Below are 19,886 nucleotides of genomic sequence, written 5' to 3'. Positions count from 1 at the left end.
CTCACACACAAATTCCACGTATTCTCTGCCAAAAGAAATTCTGGTGACTATGATGTTCTCTACCTTATTCTGTGGGTCCGCTGAGGCTCGGGGAGATTAAACACTTTCCCCAACATTTTACAGATCTAAATCAAACTTGAATTTGAGCTCAGGCCTGGCGTGTGTATCCTTGGCCTCACTAGTCCATGGCCCATGGAGTCATGAGGAAACAGAGGTCCCACACGGGCCCAGCGACACTGGTCTCTGTCATCACCCACGGTAATGGCAGATTTGCTCTATGTCCTCCTGTGAGAGGGATACTGAGGTGATGTGCCAACCCCGTATCAATAAAGCATTTGTTGATCTTTACTGAAGTCTGAAAACCCTCCAAACGTGCCTGAGGGTTCCGTGGGGGCAAATCAGGGTGCCTGTAGATGGATGGAAGTGACATCACCACTGCCCAGGCTGGGGGTGCCCGCCTTCTTCTGCCCACATTCCCCAGGGCACAGTCAGGCTGGAGTGTTCTAGCTGTGAGAGACCTTCAGGTATAAAGCAAGGACCTGGAAAGGCTCCTGTCCTCTAACCCAAGCTCTGACTCAGCTGTGGAGACCAACAGCCCGGGCCACCAGCTGCCGTGGGGGGCAGTGCTGTTGGCGGAGTGCTTCCTGGTTTTTATTATACATCTTTCTTCCAAGGCCTGGGAGTTCTCCTGCGGTGGCTCTGCTCTGTCTCTCAAGAACCCTGTTGTCCTGCTGGACGTCCAGGTTTCACGTACCTACGAGGCAGTCCCAGATCCCGAGAGGCCCTCCAGCCCTGCCATAGTAGCATCTTCTGATTAGCAATGGTCATAATATTGGTATTGGCCCAACTACCACACTACCACGACTTAGGTTAATGACAGCCTTGCTCATTTCCCAGGCTACAGGCCAAGGCCAAGTTCTGTATCCTGCTGCTGGCCTTTTGTCTTTGCCACCCTGTTTCTTACCTACAAAGCTTTGTTGTTGTTGGGTTTTTAATTTTTTTTAAATATTTATTTATTTGTTGAGAGAGAGAGAGACAGCGTGAACAGGCGGGAAGGGCAAAGGGAAGGGAACCCAAGCAGATCTCCCGCTGCATGCGGAGCCCACGTGGGCCTCAGTCTCAGCATCCAGAGATCGTCACCCGAGCCAGAATCGAGAGTCTGGGGCTTAACGGAATGAGCCACCGAATGAGTCACTAGACGAGCTTTGGCTTTAAACCTCTAACTCTTGCTCTTCCGTAACTTCAGGACTTTCTGCAGGAATTTCATCACTGTAATAAACATAGGAGGAAGTAAGATCGAATGAAAGATGGAAGAAAAGGATTGCCTTCCCTTACCATTGTTTGTGGGCAGTCTGAGCCCCCGACAGGGGCTCCTGGGCCCAGGAATGAATCGTCAGTAGAAGCGGATGATGGGACCTACGCCCTCGGGCTTGGAAAGACTGCCTGGCCCGGCCAGCCTCCCCTCAGCTGCAAGCCTTATTATTTGTTCACCATCAGCCAACTCTTCTTAAGTGCCTGGTGCTCTGCGCTCCTTGAGGCTGGGCTTGCGTGTGACTCCACAGCTGGGCCCCATCTCCCACCCCATTTCCACGTCTCACGGAGGCTGGCGTGACCTGCCAGCAGCCTGCTGGGATGACCACATGGCACAGACGCCTTCCCTGGAAACCTGAGCCGAGGCTGGGCCCAGGTGGCCCTAGTGTGGTTTCCCTGGAGACATTCCCTCCTCGCCATGGCCCTGAGTGGTCCTGAAAGTCTGAGGACACCCCCACTCTGTGGAAGGCACTCAGTCCAGCTCCAGGGAAACAGGAAACAGGGGACAAGAAATGGAGGATGCCGTGGACACCGCCTGGAGCTTCTGTTCGCTCCCCACCATGAGACCTGGCTTGGGACTTGGAGGAGCCCCTCTGGAAGGAGCTGAGCCTATGGTTGGGCCAAGGGGCAGGAACGGGATGCGTGGTCAGGACCCTGTTGAGCTCAGGAAATGGTGGAGTTTCATTGAAGCTGTCATGGAGGGTTCAACAAGGTTCAGAGCTGAGACTACCCTGACCCCTTGCGCTTGGCAGTGCCCCAAGAGGGAAACCCTGTGCTCATTAAACAGTCACTCTCCTTCCTCCTTTGTCCCAACTTTATTTTGCATGTGGGCATTACGCACCCCCCCTTTTTTTTTAAAGTTTGGGTTAATAAACACAGAGGAGTAGCCTCTGAAGGTCATGAGGGGCAGGAGCCCTGTGACAGGACAGTGGAATTTTCCACGCCAGGGAGGCTGAAGTGGGGTCCCAACCCACTTGCAGGGGGGCTGTGGAGGTGATGAGCCCCTAACAGCAGTGGTTGTTGGCCTGTGGGGAGACCAGAGCCTCAGCACGGATCCTGAACAAGACTTCCTTCCTGGCAGGTACCCAGGTTCATGGGCAAGAGGCACAGAAGAAGGGCAGGGACTTCTCCAAAGAACAGCAGCGTCTCCTGTTTCCCTAGTGATGGGTCACCCTCAAAGTGGCAGAGGTCTTCTCTGCCTCTGTTGCAGTGGTGGGAGGCTGGACCAGCATAGAACGACTGAGGAGAATGAAGGAATACATTTCTTGCAGTTCATACTTCTTGGAACAAATTTATACCCATGCTACTCCTTTATAAACACACAAGGTATCACAATGACCAGAAGGCCCTTAGCCTTCTGGCTTGAGCCCTTGCCCTGTGCTTTCAACTTTATTAAAAGATTTACCTACCTGGTTCTTAATGATTGGGGCCTGGGCCTGGGCTCCCTTGTGTGGCTCTAGGCGTTAGTCTTGGGGAGGGGGAAGATAAATAAAATACAATGAAATAAAAAGGCACAAGGATTTCTGGACTTGGGGATATAACAAGATGCCGTGAAAGAGGAAACTCAGAATTCAGCCAGGCACAGGCAACAGGAGACTCAGAGGTCAAGAGCCCAGGCTGTGAGGGACCAGGTTGACGGCCCAGGCTGGAGCTCCACAGACCCTCAAGAAGCTGCAGTGGTTGCTGTTCCGGGGGCCCAGAGCAGGGACTGAGTCTTTGGAGAAAACTGGATACGTGATAGATTTCTCAAAACAGAAACTGAATCAAGCAGTGGGGAATATAGATAGTAAAATCAACCCCACATCCCTGATTATTTTTATACTAAGCTAATTTTAAATGCTCTATTTCTATAGGAATCAGTGAGATTTCCACCCATCTGCGGCTCCAGCCCCTTATTTTTTTTTTCTCAGTCTTCCCACAGCCTTGTTTCTTTCTTTCCTTTTTTTTTCTTTTCTTTTTTTTTTTTACAGCACCCACTAGAATCTCAGGAAAGCACATTTACAGCCCTGATGCTACAGGCAGCCATTTCTCATACATGGAGACACAAACCTGTTTCTCCAAGGACAAGAGCATTCATCACGATCATCATTATTATTTTTAATATAAGCCCCTGTGATGCATTCTCCCTGCTCTGAATTTCCATTTATTTGAATACTGGCACTTCCTAGTAAGGATGTCATGTTTCTTGCAGATAACCCCACAGGGCGGCTTGCGGAGGGAGGGAGAATTAGAAATGGGGAAAGGAGCATGAAGAAGGTCAGGTTCCTGGGGTGGGGGAGGGGAGCCCCCACACGCTCATCACCACACGCTCCTTCCTCCAGGCGGCTCTGGCTGTGAGTGTCTGTGATGAGAAGTCACGTTTTCTCATCCTCGTCCTCTGTCAGCTTGCCTAATTCTTTGAATCACATCTGTCTTCTCCACCAACCAGATTTCATGAAGCCCGGGTCCTTGTCTTCACCTCCAGTCCCTGCCACAATGATGCTCAACATACACTTATTTGAAGAATGAGCAGCTTCTCTCCCGACCACGGAAGGGCATGCTTGTTGGTGATTTCCAAGTAAATTTAGAAAACATTATTGAGGTCTGTTTCTTGCAAGCCACTGTGCTAGAAACTTTGAGATTGTACCTCACTCCTGATTCTTAACGGGATGTGCTATTGGTTAACGGCGTCTCTGTAACCTTGAATGGAAACTGTCCTAGAGAGGATTTGATCCAATGGGTGGTGGCTCGGTGGCAAAGCGCAGATTCAGAACATGGGGAGCTATGCCCATGGACCTCCCCACACCCCTGCAGGACCACGCTGGCTGACAAGAATCTGAGCAGCCGGATCACCCTGAACATGGATCAAACCCTAACAAGAGTAGAAACGACAGCCCTCTTATAACCTCATCGTTTTGATTGATAATTAAATCTTTAGAGAGTAGAGAGTATGTTTTAGAGATCTTACTTGACCTCTTCAAGTTATCAATTGAATCCAAATAGTTTTCTCATTTTCATTTCCATTGTTTTGATTAGTAATTAAAGCATCATTAAATAAAGAAATTTATTGTGAGGTAGGTTCACCAGAGGTCTGCTAAATTTCACTGGTTCCAGTTCTAAAAAATTTAAACAGATTGAAGATTTTCTATCTTTTCATCCTCTTTTTCTTTTTTAAGCTCTATTTTTGTCTTTCTATACCCATCACAATCTCGATTATACTCATACTCAATGATTCACCCCAAAGATTTTAAAATATAAAGAATTGTATTTTAAGTATATAGAATCTGAATGTTAGCTCATAAAAAATGTAAATTAAAATTAGTTTGTGTTTTCAAAACATTCATTCTTTAAAGTCTGAAGTTTACAAAGTCATCTAGGAATTTTAAAAGCAGGCAGGTTATAATTCATGAATATCAAAAGTGTAAGTCAAAATTACTTAAATTAAATTGCAACTTTTATTTATATTTTTGAAAAAGTGGTTACACCCTATTAAATATTTTTATAAAAATAAAGCCAGTTACAACTCTAGCATTGAAGATCCATCTCATTGTCAAGGTTGAGACTCCGTGTCATTATCTGGCCCATGTTGATTTTCCACCTTTATGTACACACATTTGAAAGCCCTAGGAGCGGAGCACTCCCCAGCCTCTACTGCAAACACCCTACTAGCCAGCACCTGTCTGGAGCTAGGACTCAGAGGTGAGGAGAAGCAAAGAAATGGGCATCAGCCCCTCTGGGAAATGAGATTTTTGCTATGCAAGAACTGATTGCATTTATGGGAAGAGGAAGGATTTGACAAGTTGATACATTCCTCTTTCTCTTCTCTTCTCTTGAGCTTCCACAGTTCAGATTCTGCCTAGACTCCAAGGAACTGCCCCTCCTGGTGTCAGCATGCAGATCTGCTCAGTATGTGAGTCGTGGGGCAAGAGAGTGAAGTGTCTCCCTGGGGCCTGAAGAGGGGTTAGAGGTGTGGGGAGCACTGAACCAGCCCAGACCACTGGGTCCTGAGTAACAGAGGTGTCATATTCTTTAAGGAATTGATTGTCTCTCTGAATGTGACCCCTGACACAGGGTCCCATGGCAGGCGCCTGGTCTGAGAGTGCCACTATACTGACCTGCCCCATGAACGTGGAGAGAGACACGTTCTTGCTCTCAAGAGTTAGACTGGGGGAACTTTCGAAGTCTGGGAAACCTTCACCCGCCATACCTATAGGACCATAACCAGAGGCTCCCTGCTTGTGTGTTGGCTGGCAGGCAAGTTGTTCCCAGGCTCTGCTTAGCTGATTTCAAGCTGGTAGATGAAAGACACTGCAGAAGGCATCTCCGACCCCCCACTGGCCTAGAATCAGAGCCTTCCTGAAACCTCAGGGAAGACCAAGGGGCGTGCTGCATGGACACTGGCAGACCAGTGAGACCGGAGATGTGTTTTCTGGAGGGACTTAGAGATGGTCCATAAACTTTCGACCTTAGGGAAGGGGATGCTTCAAGGAAATTACATTTACTCTGTTTGACTTGAGTGTCTGGTGGCCAGGCAGGCTCATATAATTAAAACCATCTTTAATTGGGTGCATTGCTTATTGATTTGCTTAGCTATTTATAGCCTTCCTTGTTGCATCTCCCCAGACTCTGGGGAGGGAGCGGGGAGAGGGAGGCGCGGGGATGTCATTCCCTGTATCCCAGGACCCTCCCTGTGCCCCAGTTTCACCAGGGAAGCCCAGGGCTTAGTCATGTTTGTACTGGCAGCCCCTCCAACACAACGATGCTTAAAATAAATGTCACCAGAACACATGACTGGCAGCATTTACATCTGTTTGTGTGTGTGGATTCTGGAAAATCTACCCTACCCAGTTCACTGATTCCTGCATTAATAAAGGCAACTGCTCCCGTTTCCTGAGACCTTACTATGGGCTCACTGGTAGTCCTCGCTGAAAGCTTCTGAGGAAAGCTGTGTTTACAGAGGAAAGAATGGAAGATCAGTAACAGGTGCCTTCACAACAGTGCAGAGTGGAACCGGGATCAGTCCAGGCTCTGAGCATCCAACGCCACGTCACCCTCACCCTTTCCAGTTTTGTCTTATGCTGGTTAGTTTCAGACTTGGGACCTTCACAAGGGGCCCCAGCCCAGCAAAGACACTGCCAGTGGGCTCCCCAGGCTCTGCCAGTGCCCACCCTCCCCACACACCTTTTGGGTTCTGACAGCAAACTCCCACTCCTTAGTTCCTGTACTTGTCTCTGCTTGATTTGGCGGATGCCCCATCAACTGGAGAGACCGATCTCACTGCATCCTGTTGTTCTGTGGCTGTGGCATCTGCCCTGCTCTAGATTGCACACACATGGCCTTGACCTCTCTGAGCCAGTGACACAAAGGGACCCATCACTGCTGGCCTACAAGAGCACCCTGACACAACCCCCTTCTTTTCCTTCCTCTCCCTTCCCCAGCTTTGCTCCCAACATTTGTTAGGCAAAGTTGTTCTTCCAAAAGCCACATTTTGAACGAGAAGCCCAAAGGGGACTAGGAAATCCAACATGTATACATATTTGAGCCAATTCTCCTGGATAGACAGTTTCTTTACCATGGTGGGAGAAACAAACCAGATGTGAACTGTTTCACTCAAAGAATCTTGGAGAAAACGTGCTTAACACAGTGTCCATCTTATACCCCCCATCCCACACCCACTGTTTCAGCCAGTTCAAGCTGCTATTCACAAGATATCCTGCACTGGCTGGCTTGTTGGCTTGAACAACCAACACTTCTTTCTCGAAAGTTCTGGAGGCTTGGAAGCCCAAGATCTAGGCGTCTGCAGATCTAGTTGTCTGGTGAGAGCCCTCTTCCTGGTTTGCGAGCAGATGGCTACCATTTTCCTGAGACCCCTGGAGGTGAAGAGAGATCTTCTTTCTTCTGTCTTTTCTGCTAAAGGCACTTATCCCATCATAAGGACTCCAGTCTCCTGACCTACTCATCTCACAAAAAACCACCTATTAATGCCACAATATAGGGGATTTGGGTTTCAGCATGTGACTGTGGGGGGGGGGTGCCCGTGGTCTACCGAAGCCATCCCAAAACAGAGCAGGCTCCACATCCCACAAATGTGGGGTTATTCACAGCTGGAGCCCCTCCAGGAAAGCACTTGGAGCTTGGTGAAGAGTGAAGGAAGGACAAACACAAAAATCTCACAGGTGTGGCTCCTCTGATTCTGTTGGAATATTAGGGTTCCTTTAGATTAAATGAGTCCTGGGTAGCATCTGGCCCCCACCCTTAACTTGTAGTACTCTGAGCTAACAAACTAGGCACCTAAATACAGACAAAGCAGGTGGTGTTGCAAGCCTTTCATACACCCAGGGAGCCTTTGCATGCTGTCTGACTTTTGAATTATCCCAGCACACCAGGGTTCAGCAGACAGGAAGCTATTTATGGAATCGCAAGTGAAGAAGCTCGCGTCTGTTGCAGCGGAAAGAGAGGCCTGACTCTGTGCTGACCTCTTCCAGGGGACGACATATTAACCCTCTAATTGCAAGCTTCTCTGGGTCCAACATCTAATTTGCATGGGTCTGACATCTGATTTGCATAACCAATGGACAGACAGTGGGGAAACTCACACCCGTCCTGCTGAGATGTTTCATACCACAGAAAGAGATGCCTCTCAGTCCAGACAAAGGTCCTTGCTCAGACTTTAGCCTGTTTGGTAGTGGGCAAGCTCACCTGCAGACTGGAGGCTGAGTTATGTCTCGGTATGGGATAAATGTCAAGGCAGATTTTTAAAACTGAAACTACAATGTTAAATCTACTTTCATTATGTGACAAATAAGACTGTCCAAATAGAATTATAATAATAGAACGTTTAGAATAGAAATGTAATAATAGAACATTTTAAAAATCTTAATTTTTTAAAAGATTTTTTATTTATTCATTTTAGGGACAGAGAATGAGAGAGAAAGAGAGTGAGCACAAGAGCGGAGAGGGTCGGAGGGAGAAGCAGACTTCCCGCAGAGCAGGGAACCTGATGCAGGACTCGATCTCCGGACTCCAGGATCATGACCTGAGCCGAAGGCAGAAGCTTAATCAACTGAGCCACCCAGGCGCCCTAAAAAAAATCTTAATCTTTTCAGTTAAGAGGTGGAAGAGCAGAGGGAGAGGAAGAGAGAGAATCCCAAGAATGTCCCACGCCCAGCGTGCAGTCTCACACTGGGTTCAATCTCACAACCTCAAGATCATGACCACGGCTGAAATCAAGAGTCAGATGCTTAAGGGACTGAGCCACCCAAGCGCCCCAAATGAAAGTGTTTTCTAAATCACTTCTATTGAATCTGTATTCAATTGGCAAGTCAACATCATTCCTTTCCAAGGAAAGGACAGGTTATTAGATAAGTGATCAGAACAACTGGATCTTCTCTCTCCCTGCAGTCACACACCACCTTGCTCCACTCTGCTCAGAGACCACAGATCTGTGACTGCATTGACAGGGCTTCTCATCCCTGGCTGTCTGCTGGTCTTGGCCAGTTGGTTTTGGCCAATGGAGGCGTGAGTAAGAGAAGGGGGGGCACAGCCCAGATGGGCAGGGGCTGCCTTCCTCTGCCAAAGGCCCCAGCTCATACCAAATAGGCCTCTCCTTTGACTATGGCTCCGAGTTTCTCTAACTCCCATCTCCTCTTGTCTGGTTGGGCCCAAGGAGATGGTGGCTTCCCACTGTCCTTAGTGCCAGGGCGGGTGTTTTTTGCCCTCCCTTGTTGGATTCCCTCGAACTTGGCTATACCTTTATAAAAAGTCCCTTGGTCACACTCTTCTAGATTACCCTGGTTTTTTTTTTTTTTTTGTTTTGTTTTGTTTTGTTTTGTTTAAGATTTTATTTATTTATTTGATAGAGATCACAAGTAGGCAGAGAGGCAGGCAGAGAGAGAGGGGGAAGCAGGCTCTCTGCTGAGCAGAGAGCCCGATGTGGGGCTCGATCCCAGGACCCTGAGATCATGACCTGAGCCGAAGGCAGCGGCTTAACTCACTGCGCCACCCAGGCGCCCCTTTGTTTTGTTTTGTTTAAGATTTTATTTATTTGTTTCACAAACAGAGATCACAAGTAGGCAGAGAGGCAGGCAAAGAGAGAGGGGGTGGGGGAAGCAGACCCCATACTGAGAAGAGAGCCCGATGCGGTGCTTGATCCCAGGACCCTGAGATCATGACCTGACCCAAAGGCAGAGGCTCAACCCACTGAGCCACCCAGGTTTCAGCCATCTGTTTCCGGGTGGAATCCTGACTGACACAGGTGGGAAAAACGTAGATGAGAGCATCTCATAAATGATTTCAACACAATCTGCCTGCGAACCTACAACTCTTCTGGCAGGGAGATCCATTCACTCAGCAAACATGTATTGAATTCCATTGTATGCCATCTACCGTGTCAGGTGCCTTTATGCAACTTAGAGATTGGAGTAGTTATCCACCCAGTCTGGGGCTGGACAGGTAAGGCATGCAGGGCTTTCCAGAGGAAGAAACATGTAGAACCAGGAGTCTAAAAGATAAATAGAAGACACCAGAAAACAGGGAGAGGGTCAGAATGTTCTATGCATGGAGAACAGAATGTGCAAAGACCCAGGGACCACAGGGAGCAAGGTAAGGTGGAGAAACAGAATGTCTTCAGCAAGGCTGAAGGAGGCCGGCTGGCAGGATGTGAGGGACCAGATCCAGCAGGTGTCAGAAACCATGGCAGGACCTGTGACTTTATACTGAAGGCAAGGAGCAGTCATGAGGGCTGTAAGCCCAGGTGGATCTTACCTCGGAGTGGAGGAGCAGAGGGACGGAACAGGGGTGGAGAGGTGGAGAAATGAGTTAGGAGGCCCTTGGAGGATCCCAGGTGCCCAGATCTCTGACAGTGGCAATAGGATGAGTAGAAGCGAATGGACTCAAAAGGTATTTGGGAAGCAGATGCACCTACCCATCACAGTCTCCCTGCTTTTGTGGCTTTACTCTGACCATGGTTCTCACTCTGACCGTGGTTCTCATGATGTTGCTGACCTGCTCACCGGGAGGTTCCACGCAGCCCTGCTTCTCTGAGCCTGTCCCCCGCTTCAGCCAATCTCCTGTCCTGGGCCCCCACTTCCCTGCTCTGGCTCATCAAAACTCTTGTGAAAACCCAATGGGGACAGACGAATTTGCTTGTGCAAACCCAGGTAATGTTTTTATAAGTACTGGGATTGGGCTAGCGTTGTTAATGTGTATGATCTTCTCTAATCCTCATATAATTAAAGAAAGTCTTTATTATTATTCCCACTTGGCAAACAAGAGTCTGCAGGCCACATGACCCCAGACAGGTCATGGATGTGTCTATCTCCCAGATCCATGCTTTCCCCAACAAGACGCGCTGGATTCAATTTAGCTGTATTATATAAATCCTACAAATTAAGGATTGTAAATTCAAGCAGCCTTGAATCTCAAGCAACACATGAACTTTCCACCAGCTGGTATCAGCCAAGCATACAAACAGAGACATTTCCTTAAAGGTAACGTGATACGTGGGGAGTGACACCAAGATCCAAGTCCCATCTGTGGGTGGCTCCCACGCGCACGCCTTTCTTCCCATTAGCCCACTGCTGTTTGTTCCCAAACCAACAGAAGGCTGACTCCTTACAAATTTTGTTCTGCAATTTTAGCATCCAGCTGATGGCCTCCCTGCTTTTTTAGCTTCTTGTCTCGCTCAGGACATACGTGTGGTTAGAAAACTAATATAACTGTTCTTGAACTCTATAAAAATGTTGTCCCTTAACCATAAAACTGTCAGCTCTTCGGAGTACTGAGCTCCTAGCACATAGCATGAGCTCATGAAGAGGGTGTTAAATGACAGGGAACTGAAGAATACTTTGAGACCATCCAGCACACCCCAGTCCTTCGAGAGGACAACATTTGACCCTTCACTGTCTCATTACCACTTTGTGGTGCCCTGAGGCCATTGCCATGGAGAAGCGGTCTCCTGAACCATCTCCCTGACCCATTTCATGCCCTGACCCCTAACTTGCTTTCACCATTGGACTTTTCTGTCCAGGTCAGACTGCACAGCCCTGGCCCCAGGCAGGTGTCAGGGGAGACACACAGGTCCCTTTTCCATTGGCCACTCTGCTGCCCCAACAGTTTCCCCCAGCAGCAATAATGCTTTGCCCTAGGGCTGTGATGACAAGTTCTGAAGGCTATGTGATGAAAACATCAGAAGTGCCCACAACTTCTGAGGTTACACTTAGTAAGTGGGGTGAACATCATCTTCTGCGCTTCCGTTTTGTTTTGTTGTGTGATGGAGAACCACGGTGGTGTGTGTTTGCACTGCTGCCCCATGGTGCGCTCTCTGAGAAAACCCTGAGACCTTGCCAGCAGTGGGATCTCATCTCAAGGTCTTGACTGGTGTTCATGAATCCCTGTGGGAGGACGGAAGGCTGTGACCTCACAGTCTTCTTCCAGGCAGGCTTAACGGGGCTGAGAGACTCAGAGAGTAGCTGGCAAAGAGGGACCCAGCCTTTTTGGGAAATTACTCTTTGCCGGAGAAGAAAGTGGCAAAGCCAGGTTCAAGGTGAGTCATATTCCCTTGGTTTCTTCAGAAGCCTCCTGATGCCCCCATCCCCAGAGTTTGCTAGGACGATGCTGAGGGCACCCATTCGCTCTGCCCAGCACACAGAGGAAATGACCGTGCATCTGGCTCTTTGTGAGGACCTACTTGGGACCTGGTTCAAGGTGATCTCCAGAAAGAGAACACAAAACCCCAGGAAGGAACTGTAGCCACTTTTACAACAGAAAAGGTAAAAATGTAAATAAAAGTAAAATTCACCTCGGGAGCACATAACTGTCCCGAAGTCAGTCCCTGGGTAAAAAAGCATGTGCTTTTTTCTGATTGCCCATCTGACTACCTGAATACCAACCACCCAGCGCGCACCCAGAGGTCTTAGACACATAGTGACTGAGCCTTCGGGAAGCTTTTCATGTGGCCGAGAAGATAGGTGGGACAGGATATGGGTCACGGCGTCGGAGATTCCACAGAAGCCCCATTCCTAGACCCACGGGCCCCAGGAACAGGGACCAACAGCCAGGAGGACACCTAGGTATGGAGGTGGAAAGGGCTTGTACCTTAGAATCAATGAAACTTCTATGACCCTCAGCAGATCACTTCACCTTCACCTTACTAAGCCTCAAATTTCTCTGCTGTAAAAATCAGGATAATAGCTCCCTGGGAGAGTTCTTGGAATACTTCGGACATCATATACAAAGAGGACCTAGATCCTAAGAGGCCCACAATCAAGAATAGCTTCACAGAGAAACAAACTCTGCTTAGTTGCCAAAGGAAATTAGGAAGGTGGTCTAGGTCAAAATGCCCTCCCACCCACCCACCCCAGAAGAGTGGCGGGGAGTCTTCACTATGAGGATTAGCTCACCCATCTCCCAGAGAGGGGTTTTGGAGGGACAAATTGCCTGTATCACATGCTACAAAATAAAAGTTGTTGCAGAAGGAGTGAGTGATAAATGATGGAATCTCCTGCCTGATTGTTATGGAAAGTGATATTTAGAGAGGAAAGAGTTTGTAATCAGATAAAGCAGAGAAACTGACAAAGGAAATTGATTACGTCCTGAAATGTTCAACCCAGCTGACACAGAGCAGGCTCCCTGCAGAGTTTCATTAATCAAGGGGGAGGTGGTGCAGGCTGAGACACAACCAACAGCCTGGATTTGCCCAACCAGGAGATAGAGCTTGCTTCTGTGCAAGAGAGCTGCTCTCACTGGAGGATGGCGAAGGATCTGTTCCTCGTCCTTAACAGAAGCTGCGATAGAAATGTCAGAACACTGCACATGTTTTATAAGGAACAAAAACACACACCTTCAAGTATCTTCTTAGTTCTACTTTCTGATACATAGCCACCCAGTTATGAATAGAATACCACAAGCAAAAATTTGACAGCTTCTTTGGAAAAAGAGTTAATCACCTGTTACTCTTCACCTGATCTGAAATTGATGATGGCTCTTTGGTTGAAAAGTGACATCTCACAAGATGCCAAATGTAAGAGCTAACAGATGGTAAAACATGGTTTTCTCTGTGTCCTGGCACATGACTATTATGAAAGTTGCTGAGGAGTTTAATACTGTTTTTAAAGCCCATAACATTTACCAAGTCAGTTCTGTCTCTGCCATTATTGGATGGTTTTTCCCTTTCTCAAAAATATATTTCTTTTTGTGTGTATTTTTTTTTATTTTGAAGTTTGTCAGACTTGCAAATATAGACATAAAAATAGACAGGCAGCAACCCTACATCAAGAAATACAATGCTGTTTGAAATCCAGTCAGAGCTGACAGTTTCTGGAGATGCTGGGCTGCTGCCGAGGTCACGGGAATGGGTCCAGTTGTCTCAATGGAGTCTCACCACCTTTGAGATGATGGGTGCATCACTAACCACTCCAACCCTCAGTAGTCTCACCTGTAAATAGGGTTAACAGTAGGAGTAATTGCTTATTATAATATATTATCTACAACATACTATTTGTGGCTAGAAAAACAAGAAGTCATTTAAGGAGACAGCTCCCCAGAGCCTCATCCGGGCCACTTACAGGAAGGTTTCAGAAACTGGACTTACTTGGTCTTTCAGGGACGATGCTCACTAACCCAACCCAGAAAAACCTGTAGGGGAGATTCTTGGAGCAATGGGCTTCACAAAGCCCAGAAATCCCTGGCCCATCTATTATATGTATTTTTCTGTTCACGGGTATCTGCTCACCATGATGCTGCAGAAAAAAAGAAAACAGGAACCACTCTGGCCAATTTCAGCATATTAGAATTTAATAGATGTAATTTAATATATGTAATAATATTTAAATATTTAATGATTTAATAATATTTAGTAATTTAATATGCATTTTTATAGAATCTTTGGAAGGTCTGAGGGTCATGGCAGGATGTTACCATGGGCTCTCATTCTCTGCCCTGGGACAATCAATTAAAAGGGCTCTGAACTCTTTTCTCCCTTTACTTCTTTATTCAACTCTCTGCGGCCCAAAATGTTCCTAATTCTGTGTTAGATTCTGAAGCACAGAGCTAATTTTTGTCTTTGATTTCAGAAATGTACCCCAATATTCTATGTATCTGTTTCTTGAGACTTTGCTTTGATTTTTATTCAACTTTTATTTTGAAGTTTCCTGTTTTACTGGTGTTCTAACTTTTCAAATTATCTCAACATGATTTTATAGGAGAGGAAGACCACAAGATATAAAGACAAATACTTCAATATTTCTTTGATGGTTTTTACATCAGGGTTGTAGGGTGCAGGGTTATTTGGTAAGAAGCTATAATGATTTCTAGGGGTGCCAGAAGGTGGTATCTTTTTTTTTAAAAGTTTTATTTACTTATTTTAGAGATAGAGATAGGGATATATAGAGAGAGATCGCACATGAGTGTTGGGGGGAAGGAGCAGAGGGAGAGGGACAAGCAGATGCCACTCTGAGCACAGAGCCTGATGTGGGGCTCGATCCCATGACCCTGAGATCATGACCTGAGCTAAAATCAAGAGTTGGCCACTTAAACGACTGAACCACCCAGGTGCCCTGGATAGACTGTATCTTAATGCTAAGCTACAGTTGTGCTCCAGGTGCTGTGGGAACCCAGTGGCAATTACCTGGAGAGAGTAGGCCATGCTTTGCAGGAGAGGTGATTCATTAACTGAAACCTACCAGTCAACTGGGACTTGGCCAAGGTAACAAGACAGGGAAAGGTGTTGCAGTCAGAGGAGAGAGAAGAACATGAGAACATATGTTGACTTGAGTAGCTACAAGTCCTTGGTGGTAGAGAGGCTTTAAAAATAGAATTCTCAAAATGGAATTTGGGTTGATCTAGATTGAGTTCTCAGCAGAAAGGGGACAGCTGGAGTCAATACCTTACACCTGTCTCACCAATTTGGCCTGAGTGTCTCTTTCTTTGCGTCCCTGGGTGGTGCCTTTTGTGTCAGTTAATGTCACTCTCTACAAACATATGTGTGTTTCTCTAAGATTAGTGGTGCCAATGACAACCATGTTATCTTTTATGTTAGGATACCTTGTGGTTGCATTTCATGACTAGGCTACAGTTACATAGGGAGACCCAGGTCCTTTATCCTCCCCCCGTTTGCTTTGTAGTTTTGTTCATTTCCCTTTGACATATGGATGTTAAGTACTGATGACCTTGAGCATGTCCCTATCCTAATCTGTTTTATCTCTATTATTAGTTTATTAGCTATAACTCTTTGTTTTGTCTTGTCTTAGTGGTTGCTCTAGGAGTTACAATGTACATCTTTTTTTTTTTTTAAGATTTTATATATTTATTTAATTGAGAGAGTGAGCAGGGGAGAGGGGAAGGGGGAAGGAGAGAGAATCTCAAGCAGACTCCATACTGAACATGGAGCCCATCACTGGGCTTGGTGTCACAACTTCTGGATCATGACCTGAGCCAAAACCAAGAGTATGAGGCTTAACCAACTGAGTCACCCAGGTGCCCCCACAGTGTACATCTTTAACTCATCACAGTCTGTCTTCAAATAATGTAATGCTACTTACATATGGTTTAAGAACTTTTCAACACTTCCCCTCCAGACTTTTGTGCTATTATTATTCATACATTCTAATGTATAACATTCTACCTATGTCCTAAACTCCACAGTACATTGTTACTACTTTTGCTTGGAGCAGTCAATTATCTTTTAAAGAGATTTGGAAGATGAGGGGGCAAGATATACTTTCGTTTACCTATATGTTTACCATTTCCACCGCTCTTCATTCTTCTGTATATTGTCAAGGGTATCATCTTCCTTCTGTCTAAGCAATTCCTTTTAACATTTCTTGTAAAGTTAGTATGCTGATGATAAATTCTCTCAACTTCCTGTTAGTTTGCTTTCATTTTCTTGAAGATTTTTGGTTGAGTGTAGAAGTTTATGAGGGCAGTTTTTCTTTCAGTATTTTAATGATATCGCTCTGTGGTCTTCTGATTTGCTTAATTTCTCATGGGAAATTGGCATTCTTTAGCTCCTTCATGTAATATGTCTTTTTCTTTGGCTGCTTTTAAGACTTTCTCTCTATTATTTGTTTTAAGCAATTTGATTATGATATACCGTCGTGTTGTTTTATTCATGTTTCTTTTGCTTGGGGTCTGCTGAGATTATTCTTTCTGTGGATTTATAATTTTCATCACATTTAGACCTTTTTGGTCATGATTTTTTCATGTATTTTTCCTTTTTCGCTCTTTTTCACTCTTTTTAAAATTTCCTCATAAAACTCCAATTACCAAACTGTTTTGATGACTACAACTTTGTAATATAATTTGAAATCCAGAATTGTGATGCCTTCAGTTTTTTCTTTTTCTGAATTGCTTTGGTTATTTGGGATCTTTTGTGGTTCAATACAAATTTTAGGATTGTCCCAGCTCTGTGAAAAATGCTGGTGGCATTTTGACAGGAATTGCATTAAATGTTCAACAGTCAAAAAGAATGAAATATTGCCATTTGCAACATTGTGGCTGCAGCTAGAGAGTATTATATTAAGTGAAATAAATCAGAGAAAGACAAATACCGTATGATCTCATTCATGTGGAATTTAAGAAAGAAAACAGATGAACATATGGGAAGAGAGAAAGTTAAAAAAGAGAGAGGGAAATAAGCCATAAGTGACCTTAACAACAGAGAACAAATTGAGGGTGGGGGATGGCCTAGAGGGGTGATGGGGAGGGAGTAAGGAAGGCACTTGTTGTGATGAGCACTGGGTGTTGTATGTAAGTGATAAGTCACTGAATTCTACTCCAAAAATACTGTGCTATATGTTAACTAAAAAAAAGGGAACTCCCATTATATGTGTGTTCAATTGCTTGATATAATCTCATAGCTCACTGATGTTTTTTTCAATTTGATATAATCTTTTTACTTGCTTTCAGTTTAAATATTTCTACTACTATGTCTTCACATTCATTTATCTTTCTTTTTCAATGTTTAATTGGCTGTTACTCTCATCTAGTGTATTTTTTACTTAATATGGAGTATTCTTGATCTCTAAAAATTTGATTTGGGGCTTTTTTGTATCTCCCATGTCTCTCACCGTGTTTATGTTTTCCTTTATCTCCTTGAAGATAAGGAGTATGTTTATAATCACTGTATCAACATCCTTGTGTGCTGATTCTAATATCAGTGTCTTTTGAAAATCTATTTATGGTATCACTTTTTCTTGTAGTTATAGGTCACCTTTTCCTGCTTCTTTGCAATCCTGATAATTTTTTACTGTATGCTAAACAGTACACAATTTATGGGTTATGTTGTTTCCTTTGTATATTGTTGGACTTTGTTCTGGGGAGCAATTATTTCAAGGCTGACTTTCGTATTTTGTGAGGGCAGATCTAGGGCTAATTTGGTCTCACCATTAAGGCAATATCTTTTGAAATCTGTGCTCAATGCCCACTGTATTATAAGGTCTTCCTACCCTGGCTCATAGGAACACAAATTATTTCTAGCCTTGTGTGATCTCCATTAATTTTTTTTTTTTGCCCACTCCTTTTTTTAAAAGATTTTATTTTTTTTTATTTGACACACAGAGAGAGTATAAACAGGGGAGGGGAAGGCAGAGGGAGAGGGAGAAGCAGGCTCCCCACTCATCAGGAAGCCAGATGTGGGACTCGATCCCAGGACCCAGGGATCATGACCGGATTCAAAGGCAATTGCTTAACTGACTGAGCCCCCTGGGCGCCCATGCCTGCTCCTTTCTACTGATTCTTTTCCTGGCCTCAGGTAGTGCATACATACTCTGATCAGTCCTCATCCACATACTCCACAAGATCTTTTCACAGATTTTTGGAGCTCTCTGTGAAGCTCCCCCCTCTCTCGTATTTTGCCCTAGAAATTGTAGCCAATTTGGCATCTCTAAGCTTTGAACTCTGTCAAACTCAATTCAACCGAATTGTCAAGCTCTGTTTGGACTTTGCCTCTCTGAACATCAGCCTGGAAACTCTACAGGCAATAAATGAAGGCCACTGTAGGTCTCATCTCATTTATTTCCCATCTCTCAGTGATTACTGCCCTATGTTGCCTTTTGTCCAATGAAAATAAACTCTCATGTCATTTCCTTGGCTAGTTTTTAAGGCTGGGGATATCCTATGACCCCATCATGGGCAGCTTGGTATATGTGCTGCCGAAGCGAGCACTCGTGGGCAGCTTGGAAGACACAGAGGTTTCTCTGTCCGAGTCAGATGGGACTCTTTCAAGGATTGTATATCATAGGATAACAAGGAGAGAAACACTGGACAGCTACGTGAGACTCTAAACTATGAACACTGAAATTTAATGTCTTCCTTCTTTTGTTGGGGGTCCTCGCTGTTTACTACTGGGTGTGGGCTGCTGTGGTGATGGAAGGGAGCTGAGCAATGAGAAGACTTCGGCTGATTTGAACTGTGCCATGGGTCTGGTGCATGCCGAATTTGTAAGTATTTAGTACTATGAATCATGCTGGAGACTCTAAATTGTGCTTAGTCAGAAAGAGACTTTTAGGGAGAGGCAATACCTTCTAGGTCCTGGTGGAGTTTCCCATGTGCATTTTGGTGGGAATGCACTCATCTATCCCCTGTCGACATGACTGACCCAGAGCTTTCAGGCACCCATGGGAAAGATCGCATGCAGGACAGTAAGTGAGGGACTTAGGGTCCAGCTGAATGGAAGCTGCTTCAGGCTGTGTTAGTCAGAAGCTTCTCTTCTGGGACAGAGGAAGCAACTATAATTTGTACTAAATTCTGTCCTGTGAAATGATGTGAAATGATATTTAAGAACTTGTGCCTTTGGTAGATGAGATAGGAAAATCTACTACTGAAACCCACCAGGCCAGAACTCAAATACTCCGACACTTGACTCAAACACTCCTGCAGGGTCTCTCCATCCATGGTGTACACCCGTGCTGCAGCTGGGCTAGGAGGCCCCATCTCTCACTTCCCTGACCCAGAGAGGGAGAGGACTCCTTGACACTGGCTGAGCCCCAGTCTGTAGAAAGTTGGCATCGCGTCCAAACTTCCTCCAGACTAAAGGGCAGTTGGGTGACCAATGTCAATCTCAGTTACGAATAAAATTGTCTTTTGGGGCACCTGGGTGGTTCCGTCGGTTAAGAGTGTGCCTTCCATTCAGGTCATGAAACCAGGCTCCTGAGATGGAGACCCACATCGGGCTTCCTTTTCAGTGGAGAGTCTACTTCCCCCTCTCCCTCTGCCTGCCGCTCTGCTTCCTTGTGCTCTCTATCTCTCTGCCAAATAAATAAATAAAATCCTTTAAAAAAGAAAAAAGAATAAAAGGGTCCCTACCTCATATGGTGTGGACATTAAGGGAGATTTCACAGGTAACACACAGAGAATTGCAAATGCTGTTTCCAGTTCTACTTCTCTGATACTCAGTCATCTCTAAGGCTAGAGAAATAGTTGTGGTCTAGTCTGGACTCCTGATTTTGTGTCTTTAGGTGCTCTAACACCAAGAGACCTGCTTCTGGAGTCTGCATTCTACTTACTAAAACTTAGTAGTTGCTTATATGCTCACTTACTGTAAAATTCAGAAGTACTGATGTTTTCCTAACTGATTTTTTAAAAAGATTTATTTATTTATT

The 19,886-nt window shown here is 45.4% G+C and overlaps 1 protein-coding gene across 2 annotated transcripts in view; it reads right to left on the bottom strand.

Annotated features, from left to right (window-relative positions):
• Window positions 1–2,532: 2,532 nt before the first annotated feature.
• Window positions 2,533–19,886, bottom strand: part of LOC309858413 (uncharacterized protein) — a 46,065-nt gene continuing 28,711 nt past the window's right edge. The window contains exon 5 of one of the 2 annotated variants that reach the window (XM_082751118.1): window positions 2,533–2,779. In XM_082751118.1, the coding sequence (XP_082607244.1) occupies window positions 2,728–2,779 (52 nt within the window). In that variant the 3' untranslated portion in view covers window positions 2,533–2,727. Of the gene's footprint in view, window positions 2,780–13,473; window positions 13,724–19,886 lie in introns of those variants that run through there. The other variant, XM_082751120.1, reaches the window with a different exon arrangement.

The sequence above is a fragment of the Mustela nivalis genome, assembly GCF_964662115.1.
Source record: "Mustela nivalis genome assembly, contig: HAP1_SCAFFOLD_2336, whole genome shotgun sequence".
In the NCBI taxonomy this organism is placed as follows: Eukaryota; Metazoa; Chordata; class Mammalia; order Carnivora; family Mustelidae; genus Mustela; species Mustela nivalis.
Note: the sequence above shows the minus strand (reverse complement) of the source record. Positions and strands in the feature narration are given on the sequence as shown.